The 25,762-nt window shown below is 38.0% G+C and overlaps 1 protein-coding gene across 10 annotated transcripts in view; it reads right to left on the reverse strand.

Annotated features, from left to right (window-relative positions):
* LOC134793522 (3',5'-cyclic-AMP phosphodiesterase) overlaps window positions 1–25,762 on the reverse strand; it is a 534,412-nt gene that overhangs the window by 36,706 nt on the left and 471,944 nt on the right. For all 10 annotated transcript variants that reach the window (XM_063765108.1, XM_063765110.1, XM_063765111.1 and 7 more), the window contains one exon: window positions 16,869–16,933. In XM_063765108.1, coding sequence (XP_063621178.1) covers window positions 16,869–16,933 — 65 coding nt within the window. The remainder of the gene's footprint in view (window positions 1–16,868; window positions 16,934–25,762) is intronic.

A 25,762-nucleotide genomic window follows, 5' to 3' on the forward strand; every position in this document is an offset into this window, starting at 1 on the left:
AAAATAAGAACATAGTATCGGCGTATCCTGTGGAAATATATAAGTATATAGAAGCACTTTCAGTAACGAATTGTAAGTAGAAGCTTTTACGGGTAGAGTCTCGTTTTTATCAAGCGTTACTAATGATATAGTACAGTAGTAATAATATAGAGTAGAATATTGTTATTTAACAATGTCCAACATAAAGTAATTTTCACTACACCAACCCGAAGCAAATATTAAATGTAAAATATCAAACAAAATCAAACCAAGTCAAACCAAATGAATGTTATTAAATATTTATCATCCAAAATCATCATTTAAAAGTCAATTCTACCAGCAAACACAAGAAAACAACTCAAAATTTGCATTTGATTACTTTGCCTCACATGTGAATTACTGATAGCAAAGTGCAACTTTGCTATCCGTTTTTGAAGTGCAAAGTAAGCATTTCCGAGCTGCTGTGGTGAAAAGTAATGTAAGTACATACCTACATTAGATTACTTAAAGCTGAAGAATTAGCTGTTAATGACAATACTTGTAGGTATAATAACTTATATAAGTACCTACCTACTGATACCAATATCACCAATGATCGACAAATTTAATACTTTTAACCTTGTTGATATTATTGTTCATATTCAGACAAACATATCAGATAGCTAATATTTCAATTGATTCTGATGGGTAGATGACAGCGTAGATTTTTATCACCCAGTATTTGGCACAGGGTCACAGCTGCCAGTGGCGGAGTATCTAGAGCACTCTAAATTAACACATTTCATTTAGAAATTAAGCGCATCATGCTTAGTACATAACTATAGCACGGACGCAGACGAGCGTTTTCAAAAGTTCTTTTCAAGAAGTTTAAGACTTATTTTATGAACTTTATCTTAAGCAACACGAAGCATTTTTATCGTTGAAATAAAGTTCAATCATTTAGGTACATACATTAATCGTTATTTATGCAGGGTTTCAGAGAAAAGTGTAACCATTTCCTTTTTCCGAAAAACGAACAGCTTCTGGTTATTTCGTATCAGAATCACGAGAACTATTGATTAAAAAAAGGAAAAAGTGTTCCCACTTTTAATACAAATTTTAGGTGTCAGTTTTGTGACGGCATGCACGTGAGAATGTGTCGCTTAACTTCAAACTCGGGTAAATCCATATGTCAGATTATGCGATTTTGGTATTAAGAAAAGGTAATAGGGTAGGCAGATATTTGCTGAGAAGGTCGAATGGATTTACCCGAATTTGGAGTTAAGCGACACAATTATAACTAAAAATGACTCAAATGAAATGACTTGAATGATTTTCAGATACTTTTTTTATCTTTTTCACATCGATAGTACCTAGGTAGGTACTCGTGATTCTGAGTAAAGTTAACCCAATAGTTTTTCGGAAAACAGTAGGTAAACGGTACACTTTTTCTTTTTTCTTCTGAAAATGCTTATAGCTTATACCTATAACATGTCAAATGGAAATCTCAAAGAGTTAGCAGAGTTTGAAGGCGGCATGGCACTTTTTGTGACACCTTAAGTATCTTATTATGAAGTCCAAGTAGAATAAATAAGAAGCTATTTGTAATAAAAAACGCAGCGTTCCGGCGGCAGCGTTCGACTCGCCCAGCTGTTCGGCTTTGCAGTGGCCTACATTTCACATTTTCCTGGAAACGGTTGACATCGTCGTCCTGAATTCTCCCAGTTCCCGACCGCGACTCATTAGTACCTGTCACGGTCCGAATACGCAATGTTTCGCGAACTTTTCTTATTTTTGTACTAGAAATTGGCGAGCATGTTTCGATAACAATATTATAACTTATGTAAATAATATCTGGGAGACCGAGCTTTGCTCGGAAAACATATAAAAACTCAAAAATGCGCGTTTTCTCAGAGATAAGATAGCTAGATCGATTTATCGCCCTCGAAAACCCCTATATAGCAAATTTCATCGAAATCGTTAGAGCCGCTTCCGAGATCCCCAAAAAAAAATATATATATAAATAAACAAGAACTGCTCGTTTAAAGGTATTAGATTAAATTACCTACAGTCGGCCATGACGGACAGAACTACCGTAGTTCATTTACTAACGTAACTAACGTTACGTAACGTAAGGCCTGAGATACACTTGTAAGTCTTGCTTAACTAAGTAGGGACACAGCTATACTACAGAATGAGAGATGAATATCATTAAATCATTCCAGCAAAATTTGCATGAGCAGTGATTTGGAACCATTTAATGGTTCCAAATCACTGCTCTAATTTATTTATATAATAAATAACAATATCATAAAAACAAAAAAACAACTTATAAACTAAATAGATATACCTATGAATAAAACTAAATTAAATCTAAGAACCTTAAATAAATCTAAAATTGCTTTGTCCCTACTTATGTTTGTAAGTAAAACTTAGGTACAAGTGTATCTTAGGCCTAACTTAAAAACGCTTTTATTAAAACGTACATATACATTTAGGCACGGTAAAAATCTACACTGTTACCATTTCAGCATTCTCTTACAAAATATCTGATACATTATAACCTAGATATAATAACAAATGTCGAATCGAATGCATCAATATAAAAAAATAACCCTTAATGAAAAATTTGAGTGATCCATGACTTGACCGGTTTGTATAAAATATATGTACTTAATACAAGGGGCTTAATATTGAATTTTTGCAGACTTACCTTTATCACGAAAAATAATACGAAGGTATAATAAATACATACTTAAAAGGTTATGTCACACACAGTCATATTTTAAAGACTGCCGCAAATAATGAAATTCCACAATGAATCGATTAACTCTTTGTGCATACCACAAAACTAAGACAATAAAATGAATTGGATGAAACAACCGTTTGATACTTAACACAATAGCTCACTGAACTTCTAATATGTAGCCATGAATTAAACCCGTATAGCCTCCTACATATTTCGAAATTATTAAAGATAGCATGCAAAAACCCACTTTTGTCAATTCTGTGTAGGCTTAAAATCGAGTGACAATATAGATACATTAGCTGACAAAGATTTAAGTGCGAATCATAGGGTCACGATTCAAGTAAGTAACTTCTCATTTTGTGTTATATTGGTACGTAGTTGTTAATAGAATTTCAGACTATATGTAAAAATCATTGTCATGCAAATACTGTTCGGAAACTTTATGTCGCAAATCGCACGATACCTTATTTTGGTTAGTAAGGCCAAAATAGAATAGTAATAAAAATCATCTACTTATTCATGGCAAACAAACAACACATTATTACTGTAGAATGTATTGGTTCCCTTATATTTCACGACTCTTTCCGCACAGATTCTAACACCCCTCTGTTTTTGCGTTGATGGACCTAAATTACAATATTTATACGCTGTACTGTACAGCAAAGTAAAGATGTGGGTGTGTGTTACTTTAATAGTGTCCAAATAAAGCTGGAAATATAAAGGAAAACCACAGACAAACATAGTTTGCCTACGTAAAGGTTTTAACAATCAAGTGACGAACATGAGATTTTCCCATGGGAAGGTTATTTCAGGAAAACTGAAAAAAAAAAGCATGGAGAATCTTGGTCATAAAAAGCTATGTACTCGTACCTACCGAGTCCGATTCCTGATGAGGCATACCTACATATTTTTTCGTAAACGGACATTTAGAGACAGTTTATGCAGGCATTTACATACTTATTTTGGATACCTACTGTTGTAATAAAAAGTATAAGGTAAATATTTTTGTATAAAAACGAACTTTTTAATTTCGTGTGGTTATATTATAACGAATAACAATAGTAATATAATAAAAAAAAACCGGACAAGTGCGAGTCGGACTCGCCCACCGAGGGTTCCGTACTTTTTAGTATTTGTTGTTATAGCGGCAACAGAAATACATCATCTGTGAAAATTTCAACTGTCTAGCTATCACGGTTCGTGAGATACAGCCTGGTGACAGACGGACGGACGGACAGCGGAGTCTTAGTAATAGGGTCCCGTTTTACCCTTTGGGTACGGAACCCTAAAAATTAAGTTATTTCTATCACTATGCATAATTTACGGCCTCGTAGCCTAGTCGGTAGTGACCCTGCGTACTAAGGCTTCCAAATACCGGACTTCTTTCAATACCGGTATTAATACCGAAACTGTCTACATCAATACCGGGATCCCGGGATCCCGGTATTGACTATAAATGGCGAGTTTTTTTTAAAAGGCTCACTTTTACACCAGATATGTATGTCCTTAGCTTAGGATATTAAACAATAATCGCCATCTGCAATAATTATGTGCACCCTCCAGGTTGGCAATCATTTTATCCGCCTTGTTGACTTCACAAGTCACATTTTTAGTTCAACCTAATAATCAGCCAATAAATATTCTTTGGCACCAAAAATTCGTATGCCATTACAATTAATTTCTTTCTACTTTTTGATAAAATTTTAAGAACTAATTATATTAAGGGGCTACCCGACATTTTTGACAAGTTTTGAATAGAATCTCCTATTAAAAAAAAAAAAACACTTTTTTCGTATCTAGTTTGCAGTGAAGAATCTTACAATTACATGTACGAAATCTAAATATTTGGGTTCGTCTTTGACGTCTCGAGAAACGTGTCCAGGCTTTTCATTTTAAACTAATTAACACAAAAGTTATGGCCAGAAAACCTGTTTTTAGCCTAAAATTGTTCAACTTTGATGCCAAATATCTCGAAGGCAATGAACTTTGAAGTAAATATAGGATACTAAACTGCAAAACGTAATTCAAGACCAAAAAAAGTAAGACAATGTTGCCACTGCAATAATTTGTTTGTAAAATAGTAAATTCCTTTTGATACATAATCACGCTAAGATAATTTATTTATTAGTAATCTTACTCCTGCGATTTAAAAAAGTACTTTTATATACTTATTTTTGCATAAATACAAGACGCGCTAGTAACAAGTAGCAACATTTTCTTACTTTTTTTGGTCTTGAATTACGGTTTGCAGTATATATTGCTTCAAGCTGTTGTTGTTAATATAATAAGCTACAAAAACATTAGAAAACTAAGGGATTCAGATCGAAGGTCATTCGCGTGGGGTAGCCCCTTAATATGTATACCTGAACATCAGAATTCATCACCAAATATTTATCTAACGCATATGCACAGATCTTGTTTCAATTAAATGATCGTCTTTAATTAAATTGGCAAGTTATCTTCTTGATACAGCCGAATTTGACTATTTTAATAGATTTTAAACGTTATAATAGGCACATTTTCCTTGTTTTTGAAAATACCGGGATCCCGGTATTTCATTAAAAAATACCGGTATTGAAAAATCTGTTTAAACAGACTGGATCCCGGTATTTCGGGATCCCGGGATCCCGGTATTGGAAGCCCTACTGCGTACGAAGCAGGAGGTGTCGGAGTATGAATCCTGAATATATTATAAATCATTAATTTAATATCATTATCTATGTTCGAATATACAGGGTGTTTGGTACATCGTTTGCCAAATTAAAACGGCAGATAGGTTGAGTCATTTGCTATCTACTCATGCCTAGAAAAAAAAATGCCCATGGTATTTTTTACTGCGCAAGTAAAAATTTGAAATTTACGAAAAACTGGCATAGAACTGAAAAAAATACCTGCCCAAAATTAAAAAGGCCTGGAAAGATAGCAAATGACTCAACCTATCTGCCGTTTTAATTTGGCAAACGATGTACCAAACACCGTGTATATTAAGTATTGTAAAGTTTAATTGAAAGCTTTACAAACATAGTAATTGTACAGAAACTAATTTTTCATTTCTCATGCTCTGAAAGAGAGTCATTGTTGTTCTAAAAGGTGTGCAGAAAATGATACGTTTCTGCACTAGAGCATTTTAGGTTCCAAGTACGATTTTATAATTTTTTTTACGATAAGCAATTGAAATTTGGGTTAAATGGATTTGTTATACAATTTCCATTCTGATATTTGACTCCCCATTCCATAAATAACGATACCTACTTTTGCCTAAATTTTTAATTGAAAGTACCCTCAAAAAATACTATAAAAATGTATACTTAATCATGTTATTAAAAAAAACACATGCATTTTACTTTCCTAGTATTCGAAATGAAAAGTAGAGTGTTTAACTTGGGTGAAAGGCATCATTTCAGCCTCGGACTATTGGCGCTCTCACTGCGCTCGAGTTCCAAACTACCTCGGCAGAAATTAGTGCCTTTCATCCTTTGATTAACAATCTACTATAGAGACACACTGCACAGACGATAACAATATGCAACGATTGTGTGATAGATATGAGTACCAGCTCGTAGTAAACAGTACAAGTAAAAGCTCCAATCAAAACATCCGGTGATAATTACAATAACAAACCTGTCAAAGATTAGTTGTACTCGTATGTGTAGTGAGATTGTGGGACACCTGGAATTGTGTTATCAATTTCGCGTGAATTTAAGTTTGATATGCATCGACGCGACGGTATCGATACTGATCTGCAGATCACTACTCGTAATCCGATTCTGTTTCACAGATACTGAAAATGTCACACAAATTCAAGGAAAATGAAATCCTACGTATATATTCAATTCTTTTCCTGTTGACCTGAATTAATATTTACGATATTTTAGTACTAATAAGTAACTAGATAGAGATATGATAAAACTGTAATTACGTGGTAAAAATATTGCACAATATGAATATAACAGATAAAATTAGGATAAGATAAATTATAGTATAGAATAGATACCTACATGCTATAGTAGGCATCACTGGTCTGAGTTTTAAATTGAGATCTGAGGGTGTGTGGAAGAACTTCGTACGAATCGGGGGTCAACAATGGACAAAGTTCGCCATCTTGAATTTTTTTATGATATAGGAGGCAAACGGGCAGGCAAATTGCCTGATGGTAAGCGATTACCGTCGACCACGGACACCCGCAACACCAGAGGGGTTGTAAGACTTGTAAGTGCGCGCCGGCCTTTATGATGTGAGTACGCTCTTTTATTGAAGGTTATGTATTGTTGTCTGAAGCGTAATAAGATTGACAGAAGGTCCTGAACAGTCGGGCCAACCATTTGGATGTCATTGAAGGACTTGCCACTAGTCGTGGGGGCCGAACCGTCATAAACGACTCTTAAACGCGTAGTTGTACTAGAGCACTAAATTCTTAGAGGATGAAAGACAAATAATTTTTCTGATGGCGCAGATGATGATGATGATGATTGATTTTCGCTCATATGGCCTAAGTCGATGTACTCGCGAATAAAATCAAAATATTAGGTTTTGAAGGCAGGATCGCATGCTTCCTTCTCTCCTGTGGCTGCTGGGACGCGTCACGAAGCTGTACCCGGGCTAGATATGAGCGCCGATAGGCATTTAGCCGGCGGCGGCGCGCCGGTCATAATCGGTCGGCGGCGGCGGCGAATCGGCGGCGTGGCCTTGAAACACCTTTGATTAATGAAAAACGAATTCAAACCAAAATTTTACCCGTTAACATGATTTTGCTGTAAGGAAGTTATAAAATAAGTGCATTTTTCAATTTCAAGCAAAATTTATTCAATAAATAAGGTACGAAAAAAGTTTTATAAAGTATGAACAGTATCGCGCGGCATCAGAGGCGGTCTTAATCTTGGCGAGGCCCTGGCTGGAAGATCTTTGCGAGGCCCTTATCTTTTGTGCTTTGTAAAAAGTAGCGGATTGACTGTATCAGGGAAACGTCTGGTCGACAGTCCAAAGAGCCGAAGTGAGGAAAATCAAGCTCCGTCATTAACCAATTACGACCCAAAAAACAGATTTATGTCAAAAAGTGAGGTCCAGGGCCGAGCTCCACCTAACACCGAAGACCTGTTTCCGACGCCTTCCCATGCGAGGCCAGAAGCTGCAGGTAATGCCAAGTGTGAGCTTGGCTGACGGCCGAATGCCCGGAGCGCCGATTACGGCGCGCCTCTGTGCGAGGCCGAAGGCCAAGCTGCAAAAGAGCAGAGCTTGGAATTGAACTATAGGTCCAGTGTAAGCAAGTCCGAAGGCCGATAAAGACCGAGGCCATAGTGTTAAAGACCTGGAGCTTTCCTGCAGGTGCATTGGTGCGAGGTTAAAGGCCGTGCTGCAGTGAAGCTAAGATCGGAGAAGATCTAATGACCAAGCATTTATTTTAAAAGTGAGGCCGAAAGTTAGGCTCCAAACAGGGCCGAAAATTTGGAGGTTCAGATAGCGTTTTACTTCTATGCGAGCGATGCGAGGCCAAAGATTGGGCTGCGAGAAAGCAAAGCTTGAAATTTGAACAATGGCCAAGCTTATATGAGACCAGATTCCGTTTCCGAGGCCCTTCCGTGATTCCGTGCGAAGCCAACGGCCGGACCTTTGGGCGTGAAAACACTTAATATCTGAAATTAACCCCTTTTAAAGACATTCAATCCATGCTTGCAATGATTAAATTCGCGGTGAATGACGGATGAGCACGCAGAGAAGATGGCCGATGGGGTCGAAAAGTGCTCGAGTGGAGACCACGGACTAGCAAGCGCAGCGTAGGACGTCCACCCACAAGATGGACAGACGACCGTATTAATGTCGCCGGAAGACGCTGGATGCGGGTCGCTTCCAACCGGTACGTATGGAGGTCCAAGGGGAAGGCCTATGTTCAGCAGTGGACGTCTTATGGCCGAGATGATGACGGATGAGCTAGCCAGCTGGCAAAATTAGTCATTTCGTTGCCCTAACAGTACTAGCGCGGTTACCAAACAGAAAAGTTTGAATTTACCATCAATATTTTTTAATTATATGGACCTATAATTATTTATTTATTTATTTAGTTATTTATTATACAATAAGTTACAACTTACAATACCTTTTGAATGTCCATAAGCTATTCAGACTGGCGCTGTTAAAGATCTAAACTAAATAAAATATATATTTCTGATTCTGAAAGTATAGTACTATCTAACAAGGTCACGCCGATGCCACGCCGATAGCGCAGCGTCGGCGGCGGCGGCGCGAAAATTTTGTCGGCGGCGGCGGCGCGCCGGCGCGGCGCTCATATCTAACCCGGGCACGGACAACGTCACCAGAGTTGCCGACATACGCACGAAGAAAGGAGTCATCCATAGGTCGCTGGTTCAAATCCGGTTCGAAGGACCATATGTAGCCGCCGTGCAGGTCAGGATGTCGACGACTCAAATAAAAAGCTTCGATTTGAAGTAAACTACTATAATCTTCTAAAGTTACTGATTTACAAGGGTTCTTAACTAAACGGTTCAATGCAGAAGTGGTGTGTTATTGGTATGGAGGCTGATGAGAGAGTGATTTGCAATATTTTATCAGTACAAAAGGTGGTTTAAACTTGGGTGCCTCTAATTGGCCGCGATACAGAGTATGTGGAGCGCTCCTATTGGTGCTTTAGAAAAAGCTTCCAAATACTAGCCGAGCCCGACGGCTGCGTTTACCTACTGCATTGGGAATGTATTAAGATTTTATACAAATAAAAGGTTGCGTTCGCAACATGTATTAATGAGGTCGGTTATTAGAAAGACTAGACTACTCTAGGTGCCATACGACGCCATAGTTTCTTTAGTGCTTGACAACTTTGTGAAGTAGGCATTTGAAAAGCTGTCAAGCGAGCTCTCTGAAGTAGACCTTGATTATTATGTTTAATAAAGAACAGAATCTCCTACACCTACTAAGTCATAAAACTTAACAGGTCTTGTGTCTTTAGAAAAAAATCGATATACAGATTAAAAAAAAAAGATTCCGCTCTAGTAGGTACAAAGAATTGTACCTAACCATTTAAGGCTTCTACGACGTTTAAGAATGGCAGCATAATGCAAATTTAAAATATTTCAAGATTCTACTATGCTGTTTAAGTGTCAATAATCAAAACAATAACATACAAAGTCGTAGCAATAGGTATGTCGATTGTTCTAAAAAAACTTTTAGCATTATGAATGTAGTAGTAGTAGTAGTAGTAGTAGTAAAACACTTTATTGTACAAAAAAGAAACATAAAACATGAAATAAACACACATCATTAGTACAAAGGCTGAATGAATGTATAATCCTGTAGAATCCTTATGCTAGCCACGTGGGCGGCATGGCCATTCTGCCAATCCACCCGTAAGGGATATGGTATAATCATCAAATTACCTAAATTGCTAAGGGCTCGCGTACAGGGCATACCCGAACCCTAATGACATGAGTGATATCGATTTTACGTAATTTTTGCTACAAATATCTTTTTTCAAATGCTAAGTGAGGATTAGTAAGTAAGTAACTTCATCAATCAGCTGATGTAATGTGTTATTGGCTATTGTTGCGTTAAAACTTGACTGTAAGAATAGAGTTAGTAGTTCAATACCTAGTCGTCGGCTTAGTTTCCTTTCCTCTAGGATCAAACTACTCGATGCGGAAGACCGGTCCGGACTGGAAACGGATCTAATTGGCCCTGCCGTGTGGCACTATAACTTTCTTAGATTTTCGCCTTCTTAGACTCTTAAACCTATACGCTTTGCTCACTTAATTGCAATTGCTAACTATCATTAAATTGTGCCATCGATTGTTGGGTGTGCCACCACTTCGACATTATTAATATTACTAGCGACCCGGCGGCTTCGCACGGGTTAACAAATTTTACACCTGAACCTTCTTCAAGAATCACTCTATTGATAGGTGAAAACCGCATGAAAATCCGTTCAGAAGTTTTCGAGTTTATCGCGAACATACAAACACACAAACAGACAGACGCGGCAGGGGACTTTGTTTTATAAGGGTGTAGTTATTACGTAGGTATGATTTTACAGATACTTGTGTTGGCAGTTCTTGTGCGATTTCATACAAAACCACTAGATTGGTCCAGTGTATTTTGTTAAAACCTCACAGGCTAAGAATAATTAAAAATAAGAAGAAGTTTGTTGACAATAGAAAACAATCTTACAGACACATGAACACAGGTGGATCCCAAACTAGGCTATGCCTGTGACTTGGCTATGCGTTGACATTTGACATTAGAAAATATTCTCCAAGGCCCTACATCACGCGGTCGCGGTAGGCCTACTGATTAACAGTCCGCCGGACGGTATCGGCCTGTCAGTTGTTCGGAACTGTCAAAATTTTGTTCTAACTGACAGGCCGATACCGTCCGGCGGACTGTTAATCAGTGAGCCCCTTAAGAAGCGCTGAAGGACGTCGTGACAGCGGACATGGAAGAGAACAATCTCACACCTGAGGATGCCGAAGACCGGGCAAAGTGGAGAAGATTGAGCAGGAAAGCGGACCCTGCCGCTAGGCCGGGAAAACGCTAGGTTGAAGAAGAAGAAGAAGAACTAAGAATTAGTATACAAGGAAAAGTTAAGTTAGTAGGCTTTAGCGCGGCATAGCTGATGCGAGGGTATTTTAGACAACGTCGCATTTACGCAACCCCTTGGTGATAGCCATATTTTATTGACTGTGTAGGTACGTACATACCACATACACATTTGAACTGGTAATGTCCGATATGACGATATTCGCGTAGCGTAGACCATTAACTTAACGAATTTTTCCCATTTAGTAAATGTTGGTTTTTAGTTAATGCGCATCAGTAGTAATTACATAGACTATACCTAACCATAGAGAAAAAAAATACATAGAGTGCTCACTTTTTAGTACCAAAACGACTATTATTTTCGCAGACGACATCTAGCATCGAGTAGCGGAATTATCAGTACTGCTAAGTACTTGACAATAGATATAGCACCGACCGAAAAGTCTAATGCTCAACAATTTTTAGCTAATATTATAACCGGATTAACTTTCCTTTACTTTACTTTTAATTTTACTATATTTCTCTATGACCTAACTAACCTCCATTCACCTGTTTGATGTTATTATTAAATTGTCTTTATTGTTATTTTATCTATATGATTTATGTTATTAATGTTACCGTGGTGAATCCGGTGGTAATTTTAATTAGGCATTAATGAGATTTCATTACTTTGTAGATATTTATATATCTTCTAATTTAAAAATGTAAGAACCTTCATATATAATATATTTAGGCTTATTAGTATATTACATAATAAACACACAATATTGAGTTGGTACGATTAAATTTTTATTCTAGTAGGTACCAACTCCTGCTGGAGTGTGGCTATCAGAAGTGCTATAGGCATGGACTTTTGCCACAGCTGCGCGGAATAATTATCGTATGCTCAATTTATGTATGTGCAAATCACAGCTCATAATCTTCAGACATGGGTATGTCTGAAGATTTTGAGCTGTGATTTGCGTCTTTAATATAAAATTCTGAGTATAGAAATACAAAATCAAACAAGTAAGTATAGAAAGTCTATACTTACTTGTTTGTTTTGTTTGTTGTTTGAGTGTATAGAGTAGTCTGTAAATCTATTGTAGCTTTTAGAAATGTTTATAGCTGTTGGTTTTCCATGTATGTAATAAAAATAAAATAAAATAGAATATTCGTTATTAATGTTAATTAGTACTTAAGTGTAATATTTGTATAATAATTGGGTACCTACCTAATGTACCTATTAGCCGATCACCATAGCCAGCTAAAACAATCATGAGATTCATGAGGAGGAAAAGGGCTCTACACTTCAGGACTTGTTATATTATATATACTAGCGACCCGCCCCGGCTTCGCACGGGTTAGCAAATTATACACCTAAACCTTCCTCAAGAATCACTCTATTGATAAGTGAAAACCGCATGAAAATCCGTTCAGTAGTTTTTGTTTATCGCGAACAAACATACAAAAACTCAAACAGCCAGACGCGGCGGGGGACTTTGTTTTATACTGGTGTAGTGATTTGTTTAACACATTCAACACCAAGAACCCGACTGTCGGGTACACTGTTCGTAGCGACTACGCGCTACATACGACGAAACCGTGGCTACGCGCTACGAGCGTAACCCGTAGCACTTAGTGGTATTGAATGTGTTAAGCAATATCAATGAATAACGTAGGGGAGAGGGGGGCAGCCTGGTACACTTTTTACATTAATTGTCATAGTTCAAAATATTACCTATTGAAACCAGTTTTAACCCTTTACACAATAACCTACGTTATTAACCTATGTAATTACTGCATTTGCACATATATAAAGCTAAAGATAATAGTACAAATTAGATTTTTGCAACTCAAGGAATAATGTTCGATACTGCCCCAAGAGTGGGTAGCTTTGAACTTACATGGGGCAGATTTGAAAAATGGGCTGTAATGGCAATAATTTCGAGATATACGCGTTTTTTTTATCTGTACTTGGTACAATTTGTCACTAGAAATAATTGTGTTAACAGTTTACTCGTATAATTTGCAGTTACAACAAAGATGGGGTAGTTTTGTACATTCATGTTTTTTTGAGTGTTCAAAGGTGCCTCAGTGGGGGTACCTTTGAAAAGTATTGAAATCTTACTAAAGCTACCCCCTTGAGGCAGTTTTGCACATACCATTTATCAAAACTACCCCAATAATGTTTTAACAGTGGATTGTATGAGTATTTATTATATTTTGGTTCTCTGTGATTCTCTTTATTTTTATAATTCCTTACCATTTTTACCTGTTAACAAATAAATGAATAAACTGCAATGTTTTAATTATTTATAGAATTTAATTTTAATATGTTGTAATATTGTACCTAAATGCAAAATTCGAATAAATATTATACGAGTATTAAACATGACTAAACGTACCTAATAAGTACTGAACCACTTAGTTCATGGAATTTAGGTAAATGCATTATTAACATTTACTAAAATAACTAAAATATTATTACGGTTTTAATTTACATACCTAAATGCTAGTCAATATCGGGGCAGATATGAACATTTCTTATGGCCGGGGTAGTTTTGAACAGACTGCTAATCAAAACTGCCTCCTAATTATTTTTCATAACTACCCCAACACCTACTTAAAAAAATAAACGTCGTTATTTTGTAGAAACATTGCAAATTTTGATTATTCATCCTTCGTCACTAAACATAATAGATTGTTCTATCTAATAAATTAAGTTTCACTAACCACTTCCTTCAAATACAGCCTGAGAAACCTTACAAATCTGCACAAATACCGCTAGCGGGTAGCATCGAAAACAAACTAAGCTACTGGTTCGTTCATGTTCTGTCAAACTTCAAATATGCCAGGTGACAGTTGTGTGGGTCGATGTTACAAGCCCAAAATATGGATTTGGATCATTATCGCATCAAAAATACATTTTTAAACGCATTTGTTCTAAGCTGCCTCCAGTGATAGCTGCCCCCTCTCCCCTACACTATTAGAATGAACCAAACTGTCCAGTTTCCTCTTAACCCATTGTATGTTTAAATCCCTCATCATTCATATGGAAGCGTAATCTTTTCCAGGTAGTCAGATCAGACGGATTACCAACACATGAGTCTTGTTTACAAAAACGTTCTGCGAAATATGAGCAATATACTACCGTTTTAAAAAGGGCCCATCAACTTACTTCATTCCGGCACCGATAATTCACTTTGACTTAGCAAAATCGTAATCTTCAAGCGTTTATCACCTGATAAACTGTCCGTCGGTTGGATTATCGTAAAGATTTGTTTACATCTATTTTTTTACAATTACTAGAAGGACACCGAAATTATCTTATCGTTGAGTTTTTAGTAATATGCTCAATGCCGAACAGTCTTGGCCGCCTTTGGCAGCCTAAATAAAAAAAGTCTACCAAATGGCAAGAGAGCCAAGACAGTTTTCAGCGCTCATGGGTCTGCATATACATAAAAACAGATACTCATATACCGTTTTTTTTTAATTTCGTTATTTTCAAGGGTTAGCTTATTAAGTTAATTTCTCAAAAATACTATTATAATATATATTCTAATAAACTCAATTTTGAAGATAATCAATCATTTATTTTTATCTGATAAGACCTTTACGAGCGCGTACACTTGGCAAAAAAGTTGAGTGCGGTACTCAACTTTCTATTATGAGGGCCACAAAGACGGTTTTGCCTTGTATCCCTGGCCCGCAAGATGAATTTGCTTAAAGGTGACGTTCGGATGGCAAGGTTATGTACATATCTAGTTATACCAGCATCACCTGGCAAGCCGCAGGTTCAGTGCCGCTGCCTTATGACCTGTTTACATATTGATTAGTGTTCTGAAAAATAGTTACGAATTTGCGGCGCTGGCGGTCGAGACTTTTGAGCCTTGGTCGTCAGACACCAAAAGCTTAATAAAGGATATTTCCCGAAATCTTGTTGGGGTGTCTGGCGACCTACGAGCAGGGTCATATTTTGCCCAAAAGCTGAGCTTAACTATACAGCGGGGAAATGCGGCCAGTGTCCTGAGGATTATGCCCCAGGTGACATTAGGTTTCGTTGAAAATTGATATAATACCTTCGTAAATATTGTAAATTAATATACTCGTATATTAAATAAAAAAATACTTAAAGTCGTGTTTAGTACAAGTTTATACATTTACTGCTAAACGCAAGTACTATCTCCGACGATCGATGTTCTAAATTACTTTAAATAGTTGTCCAGGTTGTCCATCGCAATCCAACGCGGCAACGCAGCGAGCGTGATGGGCACCTTTGCGTAGGGGACAGCCCGGGACGGGCTTCAGTAGTTAATTTATTTAATACTTATTTAGTAAGCGATACACGGCCGTCGTGAACGCTGCTCGCACTGTTAGTGCTTGAGAAAGGAGACCTAGGCTCTCCGAAACATGTCGCGCGAGTGACTAAAAACAAGTGAGTCTAAACCGTAAAATTATTCAATGTTAGTATGTCTCACAACAGTTTAAATTCGAATACTTATTTAGTTTAAATTTATATTTAAGTTTAGTTTATGTGTTATTTTAATTATGAAATTAATATTTAATTCTTTAAATAATAAATATAATTCCCGTGTTACAACAACGCTATATGCAGAGATTGCAGAGTTTTATTTGTATGATTTTTTTTTTACAAAAATCAATAATTATGCTATTTAGCGTCACTTGCACCATCCCACTAACCAGGGGTTAACCGGTTAAACCGTTAACCCAGTGTCAAATTGTACTGGTAACCATGGTAACTCCAAGTTTAACCGGTTAACCCCGGGCTACATACATTTACCTCTTTCCTTGTACTGAGTCGGTATGATAATTCTTTTAGTGCGTAACCGCAAAAGTATACCTATAGTTAATCAGGAATTTCACTACAAACAACTTAACAACTCATTAGTTTACCGCATGTTGTTCCATATATGACCGTTATAAATTCTACTCTATTGACAGCTATTTGATTTCAAATTTAAACAAATAATTAAATCAAATTCGTATAACGATACTTACTACTACCACACTACTACTTAAAACACCCACTTACTAATTTTTGATGTGCTAATAATAGACCTTACTAATTGATCGAATTTATGACTCGTATAATCATAATTGGTGGAGTGATCTTTGACCGGTGATAATCTACGAGGCTAGTAACGTAAGCAAAATACTTCCCATTTATTTTCATATAATATTTCGTCATTATTCTGAGAAATTGTTCAGGAACTAATTATGTACATACCTACTAAGGTACTTTTATTGTTCCCGTATCCGGTAAGTAGAAATCCCGTTACGCTAAAGTGGTGACGTGATTAGTGTATTAAGGAGGTATTAAGGCTAAACAGATTCCATATATTTGGCTGGTGGATTTGGCTGTGCCCCGAAATTTTAGAAAAAATTGGGGACAATGTTATGTCGAATGGGTTCGGGACAGAACATTGTCCCCAATTTTGATAATATGTCACCATAACCTAACGAATTACGAAGCGATTATTATCCAGAATATGTATTTCCTAATCACATATCACACATATCATATTTCATACAAATTTTAAATGCTCCTAACTCTTAATATTAGTGTCGAAAAGGTGATTTCGCGCGGGTCCTCCGCTTTCGTCTTAAGTAGCGTACTTACCTCCAGGGTTGAGGTTCTTCGGTTGAGGCGTGACTGCCGTCGCCGCGCCGGAGGACCTCCGAGACCTGGAAGGAGAGCAATGCCACATTATAATCATGATAACCAGCCAATTTAGGATAAATTGTAAACAAGGGGTCGGGCACACTGATACAGTCGCCATCAGATATATCGGAGCAGCCGAGATACTCAAACGTATCTAAACACACACTCTCACACTAACGCCTTGACAATAGAGGCATGTTCAGATATTTGTGAGCACCTCGGCCGCACCGATATATCTGATGGCGACTGTACAGTCGCCATCAGATATATCGGAGCGGCCAAGGTGTTCACAATATCTGAACACGCGCTCTAACGCCCTGACAATAGAGGCGTGTTCCGATATTTGTGAGCACCTTGGCCGCTCCGATATATCTGATGGCGACTGTACAAAAAAGACGTTAAAAAATGTTTATTAAGATTAAGGAATAAATATTAGGGCTATCCAATAAAAAGTAAGTTATTTTATCGCAAAAAGAGCAGTTTTAATTTTCTGGAGCAAATTGGACATTGAAATAATAAGTTTGGTTTGTACGGTCGTACGCGTATTTGAGAAATCTCATTATCCAGTTTGATAAATTATACGAAGCAAATATTTATCTACTAGGACTGGTTAGATATATCTAGGCTGTTTTTTTAAATCAAACACTTTATCAACAAAATGTCTAACATGAACAAAAAAAATGCAGACATGAAAAAAATTGCGAAAGCCTGCTGGCCTTTATAAGAAGAGTAATTGATTTTGGTTTTATCATATTTTGTATAGCCTGTCCGCTTTTATAAGATCAAGTACCTACGCCATAGTCAATTTATGGCGAATTTGATCTTAGAAAACGGACAGGCTATACCTGATCATTAAAAAAACCTTCATACTGAAAATGTAAGATCCCATACAAAATGAACTTACTAAAGGAATTAAATCTTTTCAAAGGGTTTAATTATTTTCTCATTAGCGTAGCGGTGCAGAAAGGATGCTGAAATAAAATGTCCTAAAAACAGGTGTAATTTCCGAGTCCTTCCTACGACACAGGCTAGGCTTTGTTCAGGCCTGATCATACGAGCATAATCGTTTTACATAAAGCTTTTAGTCTTCTCGCGTATAATATTACATAAATCTGGTAGGAAACGTGCAGATAATTTTGATAGTTAAATAAAATACATTTAGATTTAGATTTAGATATTTATTCTCATAATATTAAATTACATTAAAAATTATGCATTATAATCTACATGAATTTATATTATGATCGTCATTCATATTTACATAATATTATTTATAGATACAAATTAAAAAAATGTCTTACAATAATTAATCTTATGTCAACAATTTATCCATTAATGTCAAAACAAAATACGGGAATAACTAAGTACGAGTATCTCTTAATGATCGTCATGTTTTAAATAAAATACTAGGTACACATTACATTATACATAAATCAATAACTGAGAACATGTCAAATTTATATGATTCAATTTACAATTTAAAATGTCAAGGTCATATAGGTACTCATTTACAGAATAAAGTGGATTATCCAATAAAAGGACTCTCAGTTGACGTTCAAATGTTTCGTCAGATGTTTCCGTACGTAATTCAGCGGGTAGACGCTCGTAGTATGTCGGGCCGATTACTCGCGGGTTTTTGCATGAAAGTGCCATGCGTCGCGGCACTGTTCTGAGTCTCCCCGTGGATCTGATCATTATATTGCGACTTAGTTATTATTATCGTAATAATAACTAAAACTTGGCTTGGCTTTTAAGTCTAACAAGCCCTAGATAATTCTATGACCTTATTATGAAATTTGTGTTTGTTAGGAAGGGACCAAAATTTAACAAAGGTTTACTAAATAGATTATCTAAAGTGAGTTATTTAGATGAACAGATTTATGTATCAATAACAGAGATGTGAGAAACTGGGAAAGGGCTATTTAAATGACACGATTTATTATTATTATTTGGAGACACTAATTTGCCTTATACACCGTGTTTTTATTGAATTCCGTTAACTTCGGGGTATGGGTAAGTACGTTTAAGAGAACTAAATGGCATAGATATTTAAAAAAAATATATAATTATTTGCTTTTTTTGTAAAAAAAATTAAGTTTAAAAAGTAATTAAATGTAGCATATAGCGTTGTTGTAACACGGGCATTACATTTAACTCAACCAAACAATTGAATTCTGGGACATATCAATGTTATTTCGAACATCGATCGACCGAGATTGTACTTAAGTTTAGTAGCAAATGTATGAACTCATTCTAAACACTAATCAATATGTAAACCGGCCCTAAGGCAAGTGTACACGCTTGTAGAGGCCTTATAGGAAAAAATAATAATTATTTATTATCTCCGAAATGGAGTTAATTAGAATATCGGTGTCTTTCAGAAAGTTACTTGATTTAAGCTCAGGAATGCACCCTTGAAATTAACGGAAATGAAAAAAACACGGTGTGGAAAAAAGATACAGTATTTATTCAAAAAGATCGGAATGGTGTCAACTCGGAACAAGAAAACTCATTTTATATCGACATTACATGTGTAAGTGAAATGCGGCGCCTTTGTCAGTTAAATAACCTGCTTCCAAAATATATTTTACCACCCGCAATAGAAAACCAATGAATAATAATAGTACATTGTGTAGAGTAGAGACTACACGATCCCACAGTCAAACCGTGTAAACTGTTTTGTGGGACACTGTACTTGTATAAGCTGTATATTTTTATGTTAATAAATATATAAATAAATAATAATGGGGCGTAAGTTGAGTATTGCAAACGAGAGTAAGTTAAATCGCGACGGCTTGCCGGAGCGATTTATAGACTCGAGTTTGCAATATTATTACGCCCCGAGTTACACACAATGTTTTTCATCACACTTGCGATACAAAAATTAAGTATAAAGACAAAAAACTGTTAATTATGGCACTAGAAACTTCATAACTCCCTAGGGAGAACGCTTTTTCTATAACTCCCGCTAAACCTGCGTGCAATTCCACATTTACTGAGCGAGTGTGATGAAAAACAACTTTGACGACCGGTCTCGCCTAGCGGGTAGTGAGCTAGTGACCCTGCCTGCGAAGCCGATGGTCCTGGGTTCGAATCCCGGTAAGGGCATTTATTTGTGTGATGTGCATAGATATTTGTTCCTGAGTCATGGATGTTTTCTATGTATTTAAGTATTTGTATACTCGTACTATATATATCGTTGTCTGAGTACCCACAACATAACCGTCTTGAGCTTACCGTGGGACTTAGTCAATTTGTATAAGAATGTCCCTATAATATTTATTTATTTACTAGCTTTTGCCCGCGACTTCGTCTGCGTGGAATTAGTGACAGCAGCTAAAGTAGGTATAGCGCTTGGATAATGCTAGCAATCATTCAATTCGCGCATTGCTTACTTCAATTATTAGGCAATTCATTAACTCTTTCAATACCACCCCCCTTTGCACTCTCTTCAGGGATGATTTCCGACATAAAAACTATCCTATGTCCTTCCCCGGGACTGCGGCGTTACGCCGTATTTATCTAGGCGTTCCAGGACTTGTCGAAGCAGTGTTTTGTGTTCTTCTTCATTTTCAGAGGACAGGAGAAGATCATCGACGTAGCAGAAACAGCCATCTATGCCTCGTAGAACGTCGTGCATGAATCGTTGGAATGTTTGGCTTGAGTTACGGAGCCCGAACGTCATTGAGTTAAACTGGAACAACCCGAATGGTGTGATTATTGAAGTTTTCTGCGCGTCTTCTTTGTTCATGGGTATCCAAAAATACGCCATCTTCAGGTCTAATTTAGAAAAAATCTTCTTATTGTGCAACTGGTATGTAAAATCTTGAATTCGAGGTAACGGATAGCGATCGGGTTGCGTTACGGCGTTCAGACGTCTATAGTCGCCGCATACACGTAGAGAACCATCTTTCTTCTTGACAACGTGCAGTGGACTTGCCCAGGGGCTGTTTGAGGGTTGACAGATGCCCATTTCCATCAAGCGTTCGAATTCGGCCTTCGCCGCTGCATATTTGTCGGGCGGCAGTGGGCGTGCCCTGGCGAAGAGTGGGGGGCCCGTAGTCTCGATGAAATGTTGCACGTTGTGCTTGGCCGGCGTTTTCAAAGACATTGGTCGTAGTACATTAGGATACTGCTTGAGAATGTCGTAGTAGGCTTGATTGCTGCTGATCAAATAGACGGTTTCTTGAGTACTTCGAACTGTTAACGCGTTGACTTGGAGTTTAGTGGTTTTATCGATGAGCTTCTTTTGATCCAGGTCAGGTAGCAGCTTGTAGTGCCGAAGGAAATCAGCTCCGAGGATTGAGGTCTTGATGGCAGCCACGATAAACGTCCAACGGTAGTCGCGCCGTAGCCCCAAGTTGAGAGTGATCGTTTTCTCTCCATAGGTCTTTATCGGCGTGTCGTTTGCGGCGTAAAGCTTGTAGGTGCTTGATAACTGGTTTTTCTTGTGATGCGACGATAGTACAGATATTTCGGCGCCAGTGTCGACGAGGTAACGTTCTCGAGAGTTGCGATCGATGACACATAGGCGGTTGCTGACTGAAGGTACACCGAGGCCCGCCAGAGTCGGTGTAGGCATTAGTTTTCCGATGAGCTAGTTTTCTTGCTACACGGCGATTCACATCTTCGTGCTTTGTCTCCGAATCTGAAGTGATATCTGCAGAGCCATCCAGGATCACCTGGATTGCGTGAAGTTCCATGCGCCGCCATAGATCTCGAACGGGAACGGCTGCGAGAGCGAAAGGGACGGCGATAGCGTTGCCGGCCGCCGGACCGAAGGGCTGCAATTTCGAGTGTTAAACTGTCGAGCTTCTGGGATAACTTCTCAAAAAATGTGTTTTGGCTGCTTTGCGGGGCTTGAAAGTCTGTGGCTTGTGTGACTGCAGCAACGGTGACTGGCTCGGCGTGCTCTAACATCTTGTCGGCCATGGCGGCGAGAATATCTAGTGATGACTCGTTGTTGACAGAAAGAACTGTGCGTACTTGTACTGGGAGTTGATTCATCCACATGACCTTCAAACCGTCGTCTGGTACCATATTCTTGCCTAGTTCTCGCATTCGTCTTAAAAGCTGTGTTGGCTTCTGTTCCCCTAGCTCGAGACCGCTGATAAGCTTCTGGAATTGCCTGGACGCAGATTCTTCGTAGACAGAAAGGAGACGAGTTTTCAGCGCGTTGTACTTGCCAGTGGATGGCGGCTTAAGAATGATGTCGCTAACTTGTTGAATATCAGCTGCTTGCATAACGCCGAGTGCATATCGAAATTTCTGGTCATCACTTGTCTTCAGAGGTTCGACGATAGCTTCAAACTGCGCAAACCATAAACGTGGATGCTCGCGCCAAAACGGTAGTAACTTGGACTGGATGGAGATTCCGGCGAGATCGTAGCTTGATGACGGCAGCTGCAGATGTAGCGCATTCGATGCTGTATTTGGTTCTTGCACGTTTTCTTTTTCCATTTTTCGCTTGTCTTGAGCTCCATCCTCGCTTTCAGACATCTTCTAGGCGTCGACGGGTCACCAGATATGGGGGGTCCAGGCAGGAGGAGCAATGATAGCAGCGGTCTAGTCAGTTAAATAATGAACATTTATTGAAATGTATCGTCGTCTTATATACTATTCCTAAACCTACGAAAAACAGAAAGATAGGTATCTACGAACTGCAGAATCTAATCTACCCTTTGACGTAAATCGCGCCTCTCTAGAGTGCGATGGCATATTTTCTATCCCGCTCACAATCGCCGGTTGCATGAAGTGGGTAGTAGAAAATACAGCAATTCAGGACTACCGCGGAGAATGTCGCTTTCGAGAGTAGCACGCCCTGTCTTCCATCTCGCTCCAACCGTTGCGTAAATACGTGCGCGCCGCCTGCGCGCGCCTCAGTTGCGTCCGGCCGTCGATGTGAGCGCATGTCCCATAACTCGTACTATATATATCGTTGTCTGAGTACCCACAACATAACCGTCTTGAGCTTACCGTGGGACTTAGTCAATTTGTATAAGAATGTCCCTATAATATTTATTTATTTACTAGCTTTTGCCCGCGACTTCGTCTGCGTGGAATTAGTGACAGCAGCTAAAGTAGGTATAGCGCTTGGATAATGCTAGCAATCATTCAATTCGCGCATTGCTTACTTCAATTATTAGGCAATTCATTAACTCTTTCAATACCACCCCCCTTTGCACTCTCTTCAGGGATGATTTCCGACATAAAAACTATCCTATGTCCTTCCCCGGGACTCAAACTATATCTATACCAAATTTCAACAAAATCGGTTAAGCGGCTTAAGCGTGAAGAGGTAACAGACTGACAGACACACATATTAAGTATGGATAGTATGGATTATAATCCATACTATAGTATGGATTTATTTAACTCCAGAATTAAAATTAGAATTTCTGACAGAGAGGTGGACTTAGTACAGTCAAGGGAAGTGGAAAATGTGCTCGTTGTTCCGAGGGCAAAGAAAAATAATTAAAAAAATATTGTTCTTGGTCGGACTACAATAGAGGTGAACTGGGTAGACGTACAAGAAGAACCCGGAGTACTTGACATCTCTCTCTGTGGTCGCTCCCTCATGACTGAGGATCGTGGTCATCGGTGGATGTACTTGACATACATGTTTTAAATAGGCATGTACATAAAGGAGATAATTAAAATTAATGTAAATAAAACAGGAAATATATCAATATAAATTGTGTTCAGTGTTATCATTATCATAAGGCAGATAGTTCTTTAATCTTATAATCGTATTGTGGTCTAATTAACGCGCATTACCAAGGACACAGTCAATTAATCTTTTCGTACTTAGAGGATATAACCAACGGAGACGCCATGTCTAAAATTTTCGGTACAAAATAGTCTGCCGTTTTTTGCGGGGGAGGGGCACATCAAATGTATAGGTACGTCATGTCAGATAAACGTCAGTCCATACATAATTATGGTTGACATGTGGTTGACCATTGGCCGCCTATTTTCGACAGAGGGGAACGCCTGTTAATGGCGGCTCCATTGTTAATTACTCCGAGTTTTCGTAGGATTAATACTACAAGACGATAATAAGTTACAAAATGATAAAAATATTAAAGGTCTTCAACATACTTTTCGTCATCATCATATATTATGAACCATTACATACAATTCCACTGCTGGACGTAGCCGTCCTATACAGGGTGTCTGACCATGGGGCTTTAAATCCAGGGCTCGATTCTACTCGCTAAACTGAGCTACTTTTATTATGGTCCCAACCCCGAAATCCCGATATTTTTTTTTACTTTTTCATAAATTTTGGCTGATCAGATGTCGACGTTTTCTATGGAAAAGCCAAAAAATTTTCCCCGATTTTAGGGTTGGTCCCATAGTAAAAGTAGCTCAGTTTAGCGAGTAAAATCAAGCCCTGGATTTAAAGCCCCATGGTCAGAGACAGGGTGTAGATCTCCAGAGTGACCGATTATGTGCTACCCTAATATATTTAAACTTTTATTAAAATGTATTTGTAAAGTTTTATCTAATCCACATATGACTTGCATCTTAAAACCGGTTACTATTTTCTTTTGTAATCTATCGTGAAAAAATCTGCTCCCACTTTAAAGGGTATATGTAATAGTATCTCTTATAGTATCTATTAATTAGCGACCTATAAATAAGAACTCTTTCAAGCATACCAGTGTTTTTAATATGTATTTAAAAAACTTATAAATACCTACCTACCTACTTCCTACCTACAGTTTTGTGTTAATTGTTTTACTTTGGAGGTCGCATAGTACTCTCTCTAAGCTTTACTTAATAAGATCAAGTTTCGATATTAAACTTTCGTGAGACATGTTTTAAATTGTTTATACGACAACGGTTTCACTCACTTGAATTTTTCAGATCAGTGCACGAGTTGCAGCCGCCGCGAGCACTCGAGCCTGAGGAAGGACCCCCGACGGGCCCGAAACATGTCGCCAATAGCGACTAAAAATTCAAGTGAGTGAAACCGTTGTCGTATAAACAATTTAAGATCAAGTTTACTTATCAAGATCAAGTACAAAACTAAATAACAAAGACATTTTATAAAGTGGTTATTTCTAGTAAAAGCTTTGAGGAGATACAATTTATTTTCGTATTACGGGAGCGTTTGATGTTTGTAAGATTTGGTTAGAAAAAATAGATTGCGTGAGTGGTTACGGGAAAGAGGCAGGTGGCGGCTGTTTCACCGACAAGAATAAATAATACCTACATGATATAGAGGAACACACGATGAGGCCAATTCAAACATGCATTGTACATCAAAATGATATCTAAATAATGTCAGTTGCCCTTGAGTCTCACTCACGCCAATACGTGTACGGACAAGTACGAACGAAATGCAGTCGTGACTGTGATCATTTAGATGTCACAATGTAGGTTTGAATATGTAATCCACGACAATTTCGTATGACGTCTGCGGCTTTCAAAGCTGAGGGCTACCGCGAACCACGTTCGTGTTGCCTCTCTGTCGCACTTGTAATTTCGTACGTAAGTGTGACAAGGAGGCAACACGTCGAACGTGGTTCGCGGTAGGCCCTCAGAACTCGGTTTTGATTGAGTGGCTGTGGATACTGTGCACTTTAGTAGCCTGTCCTTGATTATTAAACTAATACTTGTGTGTAGGGTTTGCAATGCAATCCGAAATGTGTCAAATTATCCGGATCTGGATTCGGATCCGCGGATCTTCCCATATGTTTCGGATGCGTCGTGCAAACCCTACTTGTATTCTTAGAAAGGCTTAGGTCCGTTCGGGTATGGATAATTAGATAATATGGTAGCTTGGTGTATGCAATGCTCATTTTCCGCGTCGGTGACAACCGTACAGAGTACATTCGTTATTT

The sequence above is a fragment of the Cydia splendana genome, chromosome 9 (genome assembly GCF_910591565.1).
Source record: "Cydia splendana chromosome 9, ilCydSple1.2, whole genome shotgun sequence".
NCBI classification, from domain to species: domain Eukaryota; kingdom Metazoa; phylum Arthropoda; class Insecta; order Lepidoptera; family Tortricidae; genus Cydia; species Cydia splendana.